Raw genomic sequence first — 15,898 nt, 5'->3', positions numbered from 1 at the left:
CAATCACCATACCAAGTTTGAAGTTCCTAGGCCTTAAGGTTCTTTAGTTATTGATCGGAAACCGTTTTTGCTTTCAAGGTCAATGTGACCTTGACCTTTGACCCCTTGACCCCAAAATCAATAGGGGTCATCTACTGGTCATGACCAATCACCATACCAAGTTTGAAGTTCCTAGGCCTAAGGGTTCTTTAGTTATCACTCGGAAACCATTTGGTCTACGGACCGACGGACCGACAGACCGACGGACCGACAAGTGCAAAGCAATATACCCCCTTTTCTTCGAAATGGGGGCATAATAAGTAATAGAAAGAGCATCGAAACACAAGGGTATCTGATTTGTACGAGGGGGCGTAGCCGCCGAGTATTAATCAGATTGCCAAGTGTTTTGATGTTCTTTCTCTTTTGTATCATAGTAAAACATAAAAACACGTTCCCTGTTGACACAATATGAAACCCCGGAGAAAAGTAACCAATGAACGAGCATCTAAATACGATATTTCTGTCGCTTTCACTTTCTCTGCCGTCACAATAAGTCAACCCCAGCAAAAATGAGCCAATCAATGGGCATGCTCTGAAGTGCGGGTAACTAATACCTGCACTTTAGTTAACGCACGATGCATGTATATGTATACGATTTAACTCAGACACATTTTTAACAGAAAGGTCCCCTAACTATGATACAAGTACTATTAACCTTTTGTAATAATAAGCACTCACAGAAAACCATACAAAAACACATCACCAATTATCACCAAGTAATGTTTTACCTCTTAAAGGGGATGCTGCAAGCATGTTCCTTAAATTAATTTTCTTACCAACTTACAACTTCTTTTATCTTTAGACTACTATCAGAATTGCAGACAATGTTTAAATAATTGAATACCACTATTACATAGACATACAATATATATGTAAGAAAATTCTTCAAAGAAAATGCTGCACATTAAACTATTATGTAGCTCGACCACAATTCTTAGGAACACTTTTAGCGTGTAACAGAAAGATGCAAATGCACCAGATAAGATGCCACGGTTGCTGTGATTTGAACTCAAGACCTACTGCTTACAAGCTAAAGTGACAACTCTAGACCACTGAGCCAAAATGAAGGTAGAGCACATTCAACACTTACAACCTAAACTGTTCTTACAAGAAAATTCCTGATTAAGCCCAAACACATGAAATTGACTGTCTTCACCAAACCTTCATAGAAGCTAAGCTTATTAATATTCAGAATGACTAAAGATTATAGTGTTTTGGCAATGTAAATAATTGTTGTTTTTTAATTTCCTGCAGGGCCATCCTTAAAAAAATGTTTGTTTGCAGTAACGCGACCGACTCACAAAATTTGCCCCTACTCAAATTTTTTTTTCATGGTCTGGATAAAAAATTTTTTTTTGAATCAGAAAATTATGCCTTGTGCTTTGTTTTCGTTCTTTTAAAGGTTTGTTAGAAGAAATAAAATGTAGTTCTTATTAAATTAGAATTCAGTTATCAATTTATTAATTGTTACCAGATTATCAAAGCATATATTGTCCAGCATTTTTGAAATTCCATGTTTATTTGGGAGTACAGTTCAGTAAAAAAAAAAAAATCGACCTACCTACCCACCTTGAAAATTCTGGGTCGGGTTACTGCAAACAAACATTTTTTTAAGGATGGCCCAGTCTCCAAACATCTATGCTTCTTTGTTATATAACAGTGTATGACAATTTGTACATGCAGAATAATATATAATATAGTATCTTCCTGTATGTTGCCATATTTTCAACAGTGTGGTCTTATCTTTATACATAAGTTATCATTTAATATGACTAAAATAATGGATAAATATTTCAGTAAAAGCATTGTAATAAGTTGTTTTTCCACAGGCAAGTGGATGAAAAAGCATACATCACCAACTCAATCAACTAGGGAATTCTACATGTTTGTAGTAATACATAAAAAATATTTAACGGCTCATTTGGCACTTTGAAACCTACACTATGCTTCAAGTCCTAGTATATCTGAAGCCCAGCTTCTCACACAATTAATCATGGATGCAAAAGACTACTAAATACTTAATGAAATAATGACAAAAGGGAAATAAATCTGTCATAGACCACTCGCTGTTTAACTGAAAGAGTTTCTGTGGACTACATGAAACATTAAAGCACTATTATTCTATACAATTATCCAGAGGAAATAATTTTTCAAAATTGTGATCTAGTATATAGCTCACTAATTGAACAAAATTGCAGATTAAATGTGAACATTATCTAGCATTAACAATGGAATGAACATCATCTTTTGCCAAACTGGGAGGGGAAAATCTTGTGGGTTTTTTTGTTTTACATCAGCAAAATATCATAAACTTGTGTTGAATAATGGACTATGAAAGTTATTAATATTCATGTACACCTGATACCTTGAACATGGAAGAGATATCTTTATCCTCTTCAAACCGTACCGTTCAATCCGTGATTGTCTCATTCTAAATCATAACTAGTGTCACTGATCTGAGCTGCATAAATATTAAAATATTTCAAAACATTACCTAAACTGGCAAAAGTAAAGTAATCTATATTATTACGTATATTTAGTTCTTTTTTTTTTCTCTCCATTTATGTCTTGTTCTTTCAACATGTTATTCTGTAGATTTTACCCAGACTTCTGCATCCTTAAGGCTGTTTAGTCACCACAGAAACAATGATGAATGAATAACAGTTATATGTGAATATTCTCCAGAACAAATTTGCCAATCTCGCAGGCTGTAAACCAACTGTTTTATCCATTTGTACCAATCCATTACATTCACAGAAAATCTCATAAACTGGAGTAGTCATAACTGGGCTACCATATTCACATCTTATGATATTAACAACACATTTTAAGAGAACTGATTATTGGAGCAGATTCCATATTTACAAAGTCTGCAAATAGGACAGTTACTCAAAAGGAGCCTGTGTAAAAATAAATCAATGAAATGTATTGACTTTGGTTCATAGCAATGTTTATCAATAAAGTAATTAACGTCTAACTTGGGACTGATATTTATACTCCAGAAATGGTTTCAAACACTTTGGGAATACGAACTGCTCTGATCAAATATGCTCAAATTCTCTCTCTTAAGAAAATTCCCTGAATCATCAAGATCTTTCTATACAGGAAGTTGAATGAAACAGTTCCAGAATAAATAACTGTCTCTAACAACAGTAAACACTGCAAGTAAATATTTGTATCAGAACAAAGTTACTTATGCTTAATAATAAAATGATTAATTAAGAAGCCAATGAGCTGTGTTTTAACTTTTGTTTGTGCTTGATCAATGTCTTGGTTTATTTTCGTGTGAAAATGGCAGGGGATACAGTACATCTGTATTGCAATATCTGGGCTTTCAGCAAGGATTTTGTCTCAGCACAGCGGGTCCTTTACCAGGGATTCAATTAACTTATATAAATTGTTCATGATTTTTTTCCCTGCCAGGGCCCTTTCCAGCTATTTTGGGATAAAAGTCCCTGGCATAAATTGGGAAAAAATATTCAAATTTTAGAAAATTTGAGAAATTTTAAAAAGCTGCAAGTTTACCTTACACATGTAGTTTTTCAAAATGAGTATGATAGTCACAATATTCATGAAACAAGTCAAAAAAGAGTTTATTTTTTCTAAAAAGTTGAAACTGTGAGTTTGATTTCTGAGCTGTTAGGAATTTCTTTTTTGAAATTGGGGAAAAAAGAGGTTATTATGGATTGGGAATGGGACTTCATGTTGGCTCCTGGTGATAGATTGAAAATACCCTGCCTGCTTTATAGCTCAATCGTGAGAGCATCAGATTTTTAATGCAGGCATTACTGGTTCTATCCTTGGGTGATGCTAAATTTCTTCATGACAATTGATCTTTGACATCGAGTCTAATGGGTCACTTTGTTTCACACTGCCAAAACCGAAAATTTGAGATTAGTACTCGATCACTAACACAGAAATTAATTAATTCCTGGTTCTTTATTAAGAAAAGCTTGTTAGGTAGACTGGCAGCCGAATATGATCAAAAATGTGTTTAAATTGGCATAAAAACCAAACAAGCAAACATTACATGTACGTTTTTATGATTTGTTTTGGAGGCTAGCCTCTGAGGAATACTATTAATTAAACCAATAATTTGTAATCATTTTAATAGAGAAGAAAATTCCATTTTAAGATGTGAATAAAGAGCTTTAATCCCATTATTTTCAAGACAGCTGTCAGACACTGACTAACATGCTAACACTTCCATAATGTGACAAATTTACTGTAAGAATAGTAATCTCAACAAAATATTAGCAATATCTCCACCAGATTACCATGATAACTACTTTCACTGGAATAAAAACTTAATCAGAGGCAACAGCTGGGTATAAATAACTATTTACATAACACATATAGAGATTTATAAAGAATCAAAGCTGACTGATAACATGATTATCTATCAACATTCAACTATACATGCACACTTTTGTATTATCAAACTTTTTTCTTTGGGTTTAAGCCACACTGAAACCTTTTAGTAATTCTGATGCCTTTCGTGCATTACTTACGAAGGGAAAACATTTGTTGCACCTTTTAGCACTATTTTGTGCCCCTTTGAGCACTAGTCCAAACATGAATCAACACCATAATCTTGCTTAAAATATTTCTCACATTGCATCCCTGATAGATTATGTTAGGATACATTTTAATTCCTAGTTACTTAATTCTTTCCATGTCTAAAGATACAAAGGTATCACTGATATATCACAAAATATAAGTAAACTGTTAATTAACTACTTTGTCATCATTCACAATATTACTACGTACAACATTAAGTTCAAACAAGCAAAAAGAGCTTGAAGGACTTCTTAAAGGAACTCCACTGAGGTCTAAAAGCCTAAAAACATAAAATTTGAATTTCTTACAATGATTAACTGGCACACTTAAAACAGAAAAATAAGCCAAAAAATAATAAGAAATATACTCTGAAATAAACTGAGAAACATCTTTTCAAGCTATTCTTAGCCCAATTTGATTGAAAAGCATTGCAACATTTTTATATTTTTGGTCATTTTTCGTAAATAGAATAATGATAACATTCTGGAAAAACAGAGTGAGCGATGAACTTTAGAACACAAATTATTGGTCTAGACCTTCATCAAATGGAGTGTTAATAATTATTTCCTGTCCTGTCATGTTTAGAAACATGGCTAGAGTCTCTTTAAGGGAACAAACTCATGTTGTGTATCTGGTGCTAAAAATATAGATATATGTCTGAAATTATAATTACAAGTAATTTACAGTTTTTACCAAACTTCTATCCATTTTTTTTTCAATTAAAGAAAACTAAAATATTTTAAGTATATACATAAAGGCAATGATTTTTTGTTTCTTTTAAGTATATACTCAAGTGTGGTAACAAATTGTCTCATGGATTCAATAGTGCTTAAAACTTTGTCTCATTGTTTTTATTCAATAGTGCTTAAAGAACTAATGTTCACTCCGAACAATTTTTAAAATTGCATAAAACACAAATTAAAAGCATGGACAGTCTGAGATAGAGACATCAGTGGGAGACACCATTGATAATTTGAGATCGGAGAGAAACATTTCAATCTTGTCCAGGAAGAATGGGTAGGCCATACACCCTGCTGCATGATCTAACCTAGTGAAAACCTTTGGCATATTCCTTCTATACATCGTCAGATATTCTTTCAATAATCCACTGATTACTGTTACGTACAATCTGATTACCGTACTATAAATGTCCAAATTGTCATATGGTGTCCAACAATCGTACATTGACTGTAAGTTATATCCAGTTAGTATTTGTATGGAAAGAAACCGACTTGGTTCTCCGGGCTGGATTTTGCATGACTTCCATTTCATACAGGGGATAAATAAACACCTCATCACCATCCTGTTCTTAACAACTGCATGGCAAATCCTTCAAGACATTTGAGAATGGCAATGCTACGCCTGCAACTTGCAGTTGCCCATGGCCATTACAATGCTATATTGGCATATTAATCATTGAAGAAGGGAAGGCGACAGATGGTGGTTGATCAAACCTTGACTTAAGAGATGACCGATGTATGGCCATGGTAGAGCTTCCTTTCATTGCTGACTGTTTTGAGAGGCATGTTACACTTTGAAATAAAAAAATTGTACATGATGATGAATTTTGAAAAGTTAAAAAAAACTCTCACATGTGCGAAAGCACAGAAATATAGTTAGAATATATTCAGCCAGGTATCAGAGTTTTTTCACCATACTTGGTATGGTGAACTGGTGATATGCCTCATGCCACAAGAAAATATCTCTCCAGTGACCACCAGTCCTGTAGTATACCTTACTGGTGACTTGATACTGAAGGTACACCCTCTAGAGATCTTTGAAAATCTTAGCAATTCAGACACCAATACCGCCATCATAAACCAAATTGGAATGTAACTGTAATGTGACAGCCATAAAAGGGACAACTTGAAACAATGCTTATACTACAGACTGCTTGCATATCATTCAAAAGGTATAGAGCTTGGAAATTTTACAAATCAGTTTTGTGATCACCAGTTAAGAAATATGCATCTTCAAGACACAGTGCAGGCATGTTTGATAATGGTTGAAAGTTACATTACATTTGCATCTAATTTCATTCACTTTTAAGCATTAAGTTTTACACATTTTTACATATACCTCTAAAATAAAAATACTGGTACAAGTTCTCTTCAGCAAACATTATTGGCAACCCTTTGTCTTCTTAACGTTCAAGTGCTCAAAAATATAGTTTTTCAGCAAAATTAGTCCAAAAAAATACATAGTTTCAATGTAACTTTTTTTTTTCAAAGTATCAATAGTGACATGCCATGCTGAAAAAAGCACATCATTTTTAACTGATTTTTTTTGGGGTAAGACTATTGATACAAAGTAAGCATAACAGGCTTCGCGAAACTGCCGAAAAATTTGCCTGACATTCGGTCAGACAAACTTTCAATTCTTGTCTGACCGAAAGAACTTTAGTCTGACCGAATTTTTTTCCAAATATAAGTATATGGTAATACCTTTGTGGGTTTTTTTAAAGACATAGCCTTTTGTTTCGCTTTTTTTTCTTCATTAGATAATTTACGTTTTTTTTTTCCTGGGGTAGCGCCATAGCAATAATGCAGTTACACCGACATTTTCTTCCGAGTACAAGTTCATTGAAAGTCGTATGCACAGGCAATCAGTGCGTGGCTTGGATAGTATACATGTACATGACCACGCCCACTTATTTTTGTAAATATGTTTTTTTCATTCAAAATGTTTTTAAAATATCTTATTTTCAATAAATCAACAAAGGAAATTTGTTTTTAAAAATGTCATCCATATATACTATAAATATAGTAAAGGTATGAGTGTTCGCCAGCGGACCTACCACCAGGCCTTATGTTACCTCCCAGATCTTTGTTAATTGTCAACCAATTTTCACCAAATAAAGTGCAATCTACGCAGAAATGATTTCTCTTTCGAAACATGTTCAATATTAGACAAGTTGGTATGACAAAAGATGGAATTTTAAAGCGAAAATGCACTTTTTGTCGCTTGACCGAACTGAAAGTAGACAATTTTGAACATAAATCGATCTTTTTCTTAATAACAAACTAATGTCAGTGCATGCAAACAGTAGAAACAGAAAAGACAGCTATAATACTATCGCTTACCCCTCCAAATTTAATCCAAAACGTCTGTAGGTAGGCATTTCAGTAATTATTGCACTAACTATTTCAATAATTTAATTTCCTGACATTACATGTATACAAATGCTGACCCGGATGTACCTGATGCGTACCGAAAACCTTTTCGCATAATAAAGATTGAGCGAAGCTGGGTACCAGCGGGAACCGAGCATGCGTACTTTGAATATCCGGATCAGGATTTTATACATGTACAATGTGGGGAAATTAAACTAGAACTCCGCGAGTCGGATGTGTCGCCTTGTGAACAATGTAGTTTAGGGGAAATGGCCAGGACAAAAATGAAATATGAAAAATAACAAAGGGCAGTAACTAAAAAATGATAAGTGCAGAGCAGCAGTTTCTGTACACTGCACTTCTTATCAATAAGATCTATCATTCTATGATGTTTCAAGTCCATAGCTTTCATACTTGAGGAAAAATGACCAGGACAAAAATAAAGTAAGAAAAGCAACAAAGGGCAATAACTCAAAAATAAGAAATGCTGAGTATCAGTTCTTATGCACTGCACTTCTTTTTAATGAGATCTATCATCCTAATGAAGTTTCAAGTCCATAATTTTATACTTTCAGAGAAATGGCCTGGACAAAAATTAAGTATGAAAATAAACAAAGGGCAATAACTCAAAAAATAAGAAATGCAGAGTACCAGTTCTTGTGCACTGCACTTCTTCTTAATGAGACCTATCATCCTATGAAGTTTCAAGTCCATGGCTTTTATACATTAGGAGAAATGGCCCGGACAAAAATAAAGTATGAAAATTAACAAAGGGCAATAACTCAAAAATTAAGAAGTGCAGAGTACTGGTTCTTGTGCACTGCATTTCTTCTTAATGAGATCTATCATCCTATAAAGTTTCAAGTCCATAGCTTTTTTAGTTGAAGAGAAATGGCCCGGACAAAATTAAAGTATGAAAATTAACAAAGGGCAATAACTCAAAAAATAAGAACTGCAGAAGTACTGGTCATTGTGCACTGCACTTCGGGTTATTGAAAGAAGCATGCATACCAAGTTTGAAGTCAATCAGACTTATAGTGACTTATAGTGACTGAGTTATGCTCCGGACAAGCTTTAGCGGACGCCGACAACGACGCCGACACCGCCGCCGCCGACAAAAGTAACCCCTATATGTCACCTTTTCAAGGCGACACAAAAAGTTAGTGCAAATAACTCCTGAAAGTGTGTACCAATAGACGATTTTGATTAACTTTGGACCGGAAAGCAATAGTTTTATAGCTACTATCCAAGCCACGCACCGATTGCCTGTGGTCGTATGTATCTAGAATTTGATTGGACACTTATAATGAAACGGCGAATCAAAACTCGTTTCACATTTTTTTATTCAAGGGAGAAAACTTGGTCTTGATCGGTCTTGGATATATCCCGGAATTCGTACCGGACATAACGTCCGGAACTAGGAAAAAAATATCGGACCAACCTGATTTTTGCCGGACATGTCCGACGGTCCGGCAACTTTCGCGAAGCCTGAGCATACCTATTGAAAGAAGAAAATAACAATGGCAGCAAATAAAAACACAATTGATATGTATTGTGAGCTATATTATTGAGCAAAAGTAAAACAACAACACGTATAAATTTGTTGTTTTATTTATAGATCAATGTAAAAATGTTTGGTTCACTTGTTAGAGTGGCAGCAACAGAATTTGATATTAATAACAATTCTTACAAATGGTCATGTCATCATTAGTTTTATATTGTAAAAGCTCATATGTTTGGGAATTTTTTGTTTGGAATTAGGAAAAGATGTCTCTTTTTTCAATAGGAGGGGGTCATGTAACCAGACTCAAACAAAGAAGGAAAAATATGTTTGTATTTCTTGTTGGGAAGCGTCTAGACTGGGAAGCCAGGCCTTTCTAAAGAAGGAAAAGATTGCTGATATTTTCAACAGCAGATAACTCAAAATCAAGTAGACCAATATTTTTTTTGTTCTCAGTTATTATGCAAAGTTTAAAACAATTTTATCTTTTAACCTTAAGTCTTTTGTTACGCTTCAATTAGTTAACAAATTGCATTTTTAAAAGGAACTGAATTAAAACAAGAGGGCCATGATGGCCCTGAGGTCGCTCACCTGTATATAGGCCCCACACCCCCGGGCCAATTTTTACCCAAGGGCTTTTATTTGTTTATTTGAACAGACTTGGTAGACACCCAAGAAGATGTTTCATGCTAAACATCTAAGTTCTAGCTCATTGGCTTTTTTAAAAGAAGATTTTTAAAGTTTTTACTATACACATATAGTTAAAAACAATGACACCCCTGGGGCAGGGCCAGTTTTGACCCCCGGGCGTTTATTTTAACAAACTTTATAGATATTTACTTAAAGATGTTTCATGCTTAATATCTAAACTCTAGCTATTTGGGTTTTTCCAAAGAAGATTTTTAAGTTTTTGCTATATACACATATAAGGAAAATCAATGACCCCCACCCCCCGGGCGGGGCCAGTTTTGACCCCAGGGCTTTTATTTGAACATACTTGGTAGACACCCATTAGAACATGTTTTATGCTAAATATCTTAGCTCTAGCTCTTTGAGTTCTTTAAAAGAAGATTTTTTAAGTTTTACTATATGCATATAGGGAAAATCAATGACCCCCTGAGGCGGGGCCAATTTTAACCCCAGGGCTTTTATTTGAACAAACTTGGTAGACACTCATTAGAAGATGTTTCATGCTAAATATCTTAGCTCTAGCTCTTTGGGTTCTTTAAAAGAAGATTTTTTAAGTTTTTACTATATGCATATAGGGAAAATCTGTGACCCCCTGGGGCGGGGTCAATTTTGACCCCAGGGCTTTTATTTGAACAAACTTGGTAGAAATTCACTAGAAGATGTTTCATGCCAAATATCTAAGCTCTAGCTCTTATGGTTCTTTAAAAGAAGATTTTTTAAGTTTTTACTATACGCATATAGGGAAAATCAATGACCCCCGGGGCGGGGCCAATTTTGACCCCAGGGCTTTTATTTGAACAAACTTGGTAGAAATTCACTAGAAGATGTTTCATGCCAAATATCTAAGCTCTAGCTCTTACGGTTCTTTAAAAGAAGATTTTTTAAGTTTTTACTATATGCATATAGGGAAAATCAATGACCCCCAGGGGCGGGGCCAATTTTGACCCCAGGGCTTTTATTTGAACAAACTTGGTAGACACCCATTAGAACATGTTTCATGCTAAATATCTTAGCTCTAGCTCTTATGGTTTTTTAAAAGAAGATATTTAAAGTTTTTTCTTTTGGTTGCCATGGCAACCAGAGTTCTGCATGGAATTAAATTCTTTGAACAATTTTTAAAGGTGACCACCAAAGGAACATTCCTGTGAAGTTTGGATGAAATTGGCTCAGTGGTTTATGAGGAGATGTCATTTAAAGCAAAAGTTTACGGACGGACGGACGACGGACGGACGCCGGACGAAAAGCGATCACAAAAGCTCACCCTGTCACTTTGTGACAGGTGAGCTAATAAATCATTTCACATTAGGAACTGTAGAATAAAATCTGTCACATATAAGTTCAGCATATTTAGCATTATGACAGGGAATAAAAGTAACCCCACAAAATCAAATGAGGTATTGCTTGCCAGAGTTTTGGATTATCTGTTCTTGAAAATGACCTAAAAGCAAAATCTCAATTTCAGTGGCAGATTACTCAAAAAGCATGACTGCCATTTTTGTTTCCATAAATTTGTTTAAAATATATTATCTTTAATCATGAAAAGTTCTAGAAAATATGAAAAACTTGTTACTGATCATATGCAAGTTTTCCAAAATTAGAAAATCTTTCATTTTAGTTGACAACCAAATGCCTGTCCTGGAAATGAGATCATGTGTATTTATAGAAAAAGAATTTTCATCAGTGCATAACTTTGATTTCATTGTGAAGTTGAATAACCAAACTGTCAAACCCTGACATTTAACTATTTGTACATTAATTGGGTGGGTCTTACAAACGGTTAGAAGACAAAAACATGTGCTCTTATTAAAACAAAATTCAACTCAAGAATTGGTCAATACAAATAAAAGTTTCATTTTCCAAGCTGGACTGCCTGTTAACATGCCATTTGTCATGGTTATGCAATTCAGCAGTATAATTGTAACTCTATCAATCTTTTTTTATAGATTAAAGATTTAATCTAATATAATGTATGTCTAAAAAAATACAATGGCAGCATTCATAAAAATTTGTCAATAAAATAGAAGGCTTTCACAATATCACATGATTTATTAAGAAAATAATAATCATGATGGATAAGAAGCAATTTTTGTTATTGTATAAAGGTCTTATAAGACCAATCACTGATTATGGAAATATCATTTATTACCCTGTAACAAAGAAAAATAAACAACTAGTAGAAAATACCCAAAGAAGAGCTACAAGAATCATCCCTGAACTAAGAGGACTCACATATGAACAAAGATTAAGGGCTTTGAATTTACCAACTCTTGAATACAGACGTCAACGTGGAGATATGATACAAGTTTTTAAACTTATTCACAAAGTAGACGATTTTGACTATGAAAAGTTATTCAAATTATCTGTTACAAATCATGAAATCCGAGGACATATTTATAAATTAGAAAAGTTAAGACCACTAAAGGCAATAAGACAAAATTCCTTCACTTATAGAGTCGTAAACGAATGGAACCTACTTCCCAGTGAAATAGTTTTATCAAAGAATGTAAATGAGTTCAAATCTAAATTAGATAAACACTGGCAATGGAAGAGATTTAAAATGGACAATATATATTAGATAGACCAATACCGGAGCGGACGACACTGAAAACGGAACTCGAGGGGAATGATAGTCCGTTAGGGGACTAATAAAGTTTCCCAAACATCACAAGGTATCACAAGGTATGAAGTTGAATGTAACAAAGACTCAATTTGAATACAACATTCAGTTCAATTAAATGACAGGCTACATAACCTTACACTTGTTTCATTTAGTTGAAAAGGCCATTTGTTTCTTTTAGTGAATACTTTAATTTAACCCATTGAATATTATTTTGTCAATATTTATGTTTTTCTACAAAATCATCTAGATAACTTCTATGTTAAGCGTTTAGGATTAGGGTTTTAAAAAATTGCTTTTGCTGCCTAAAATTCTCGATTGTAGCTAACCTCATGGACTCAGATGAATAACTGATCTTGACTTATTTAGAAATTTGTCAAGGGTATATCTGACAACAGTTATTCGGTAAAATAAAAGAAAACACCGAACTTTCACAGTACTACAACTAATGAGAAAGCAAGAAGCAAACACCTTCCATTCATTAATACGCAACATTAGGTTCAAGTTACTTACGAGCTTCGACCACCTTCTCTTCTCAGCGTCTGACGATCTCCTTTGAACCGAGCTTTAGCCTTGGCACGCTTTTTCCGTGATTGAATGGCCTGGGCTGAAAGACAAGAGCAATTTTTATTAATGTGAGATATTATTTTACGACTCAATGGGCAACGATTCATTAATAAAGAGTTTGTTTTTACCTTTTCTTGCTATTTTGGAACTCATTTTCACCATTCATTAATGGAACGTTAGCGCATGCGTGTTGTTATCGAACTGCATTGTGGGTCATTTGATTTCCTTTACAGACAGGCTCCAAAATTATTTTATCTAGCTCATATATCATACATCATTTTCAAGCTGAAATCAAACGAAAATTGATTTTTATTTATCTATTTAAATTTGGGAAAAGCGTCTTATGTTAATATCATTTTATCTGTATGAACACACACAAGGAAAATTACATTCAAATTATGATACTGTAATTAAGTACTGTATATATTCCTCCGTACGATTATGGATTCATAATATGAAAAAGGCAAAGCCTCAAAGCGAGCTCGATGTACTTTTTAAGTGAAATAGTATGAAATAATCTCCAATGCAGTGACGAGTGCGTGTGACGTCACACGTACTGTGTTAAATATGGCTCCGCCCCTGTCGTGAAATGAATTACGAGTTTTGAAAACGTTGATAAAACTTTGTTTACTAAGTATTTTATTTCAATCTATAATTTTTCAAGCGAAATAAATATTATTTAAAGTGAAATAAATGTAAAACTTAAAACGTTTGCGACATTAAAATAGCGTACTTTGTTTGTTTTGCACGTGCTGTTTGGCGCTACATTGTGACGTCACGTAAACAATACTTTAAACGTCTGTACAGCGTTAACGACTGAATAAAAGATATTGGTGTTCGGATTCATTTTCTTAGTTAGACCATTTTCTTTCATTCTAGATAGTTTTCACAACAAAATTCGACAAAAAAATTGTTTTTATTTTTCAGATTTCAACAAAATGGCCCCTTCGATTTTCACATTTTATACACAGCTTCCGTTATTCTGGTTCCCTGTCCAATCGTGGTTCCCATAGACGTGCGCGGGTGACTAGTCTACACATCCGTTTTCAGTCAGAATTCCTCAGTTTTTATCGTTATCTTTAAATTCGAAAGGTTGCGATGTGTCCATTTTTTTTTACTTTGGACGAAAGTTTTCAAAACCATCACTTAGCAGGTACTCGCGTTACCGTAAAGCTCGCTTTGCGAGCAGGCCCTTCGGGCCAGCTCGTCGAGCTCGCTATTAATCAAGATCTGTAATGCGATGAGATCATTGGGTGAAAGATAAAGACGAGCATAGCCTGTATGGTTAAAATTCATTTTTATTTAAAAGGCCAATGTAAGTGTAGCAGGAGAGGGCTACTTCCGAGGCGACAGGCTGCAAAATTATCACAACCTGGCTTCGCAAGTTCCTCTCCCTTTTTCTTGCTACTGATTATAAAGCCTGTAGCTTGGACTCACTTCGTCCCTTTACCCCGAATATTTGCTGCAAGAAATGACAAAAACACCAAGTTTCCAGTTCTGATTTTTAATACAAAATTAAATACTCATACTACAATGTTCTTTATTTAAACATATAAACTTCAATTTATCAAAGTATAGACATTAAATTCTATAACAACTACCAAATTTAATATAAAGAACTTTCAATGCAGAGTAATAGAAAATAGATATACTGTACTTTTACTTTAATAAAGAAATACTAAATAATTTACTTTTATAATACCTAATAAATTAAGATATGGGAAAGGGCGGTACGTAGCTTGGCTTTGTAACCTTTGCTACCAATGATGCATGTATGTATGTTGTTAATGCTTAATGAGGGTCCATCCGCCCGTAAGGGCACAAAAAGCAGCTTTCGCTGTCGAGTACGGACCCCGGACATGTCACCAGTCATGCCCTTAAAGTATGTTATAATTCTAAAATGGTGACCTATTTGATTGGAATTCAGTAATTCACTGAATGAGCCCAAATAAAATGCAATTGTTTTTAGATTTATTAATGAAATAATACACGGGAGGCCAATGAGACCATTGTGTGCATTATGTTGTTTAGTATAAGAATTGTTGCTGCCTAAAATAAAGGATCAAGAAGCGGACGGGTAAGATTTCCCTGACATAGAGACGCACGGACAAGCAATGGTGCTTCGGACCGGTGTTTTTTTGGTTCGGTGCCACAGACAAGCAAAACGGACAGACAAGTTCACTCCTTCCAGTTTTCAGCTCCGCCATGGACCATGGACTGCTTCCCTCATCTGGTGGGTCTAGAAGAACTCTTCCACGTCTTCGGTCTTCGAAGATGTCTTCTTTGACCTCCCCCCTTAATGCCTACTTTGAGAGTGCGACATTTTTGGGGCTTGGTCATGGACTTCTCATCCCCTCAGAGTGGTCTTCTTCATCCCGTCATGTAGTTCTTCCAGATGTCTCAGATATATTGAGATAACCGCCTGATATGTTACCATCACTCGCATATCGATCCGACTGCCGGTAAGCCACAGACAATTTAGTAATTTATAAAATATGAAATGATTTCCGAAAGATAAATTCTGCCTGTATCGGTCCAATTTTGAATTTTGTTTTGTTACTACCAATGATGCATGTATGTAGTTAAAGCTTAATGAGGGTCCATCCGCCCTCTCGGGCACAAAATGCAGCTTTCGCTGTCGAGTACGGACCCCGGACATGTCACCAGTCATGTCCTTAAAGAGTTAATTTTGAAGCACAAAATGGTGATAATTTACCTCCATGCAATTTCCACGGAGTATTAGCCAAAGATATGAATTTTGAGCCAAAAGTAGGTCACTGTACGGTGGTCAATGAGAACCTAAATGTACAG

At 34.7% G+C, this 15,898-nt stretch overlaps 1 protein-coding gene across 1 annotated transcript in view; it reads right to left on the bottom strand.

The window, feature by feature from the left end:
• LOC132753397 (SRSF protein kinase 3-like) overlaps positions 1-13,363 on the bottom strand; it is a 48,365-nt gene extending 35,002 nt beyond the window's left edge. The window contains exons 1-2 of the mRNA XM_060743861.1: positions 13,216-13,363; positions 13,034-13,127 (exon numbers count right to left, since the gene is read on the bottom strand). Of these exons, the coding sequence (XP_060599844.1) occupies positions 13,034-13,127; positions 13,216-13,249 (128 nt within the window). The 5' untranslated portion in view covers positions 13,250-13,363. The remainder of the gene's footprint in view (positions 1-13,033; positions 13,128-13,215) is intronic.
• Between the last annotated feature and the right edge of the window lie 2,535 nt (positions 13,364-15,898).

Source organism: Ruditapes philippinarum, unplaced genomic scaffold (genome assembly GCF_026571515.1).
Source record: "Ruditapes philippinarum isolate M1 unplaced genomic scaffold, ASM2657151v2 ctg4_1_1_1_1, whole genome shotgun sequence".
Lineage (NCBI taxonomy): Eukaryota > Metazoa > Mollusca > Bivalvia > Venerida > Veneridae > Ruditapes > Ruditapes philippinarum.
Note: the sequence above shows the minus strand (reverse complement) of the source record. Positions and strands in the feature narration are given on the sequence as shown.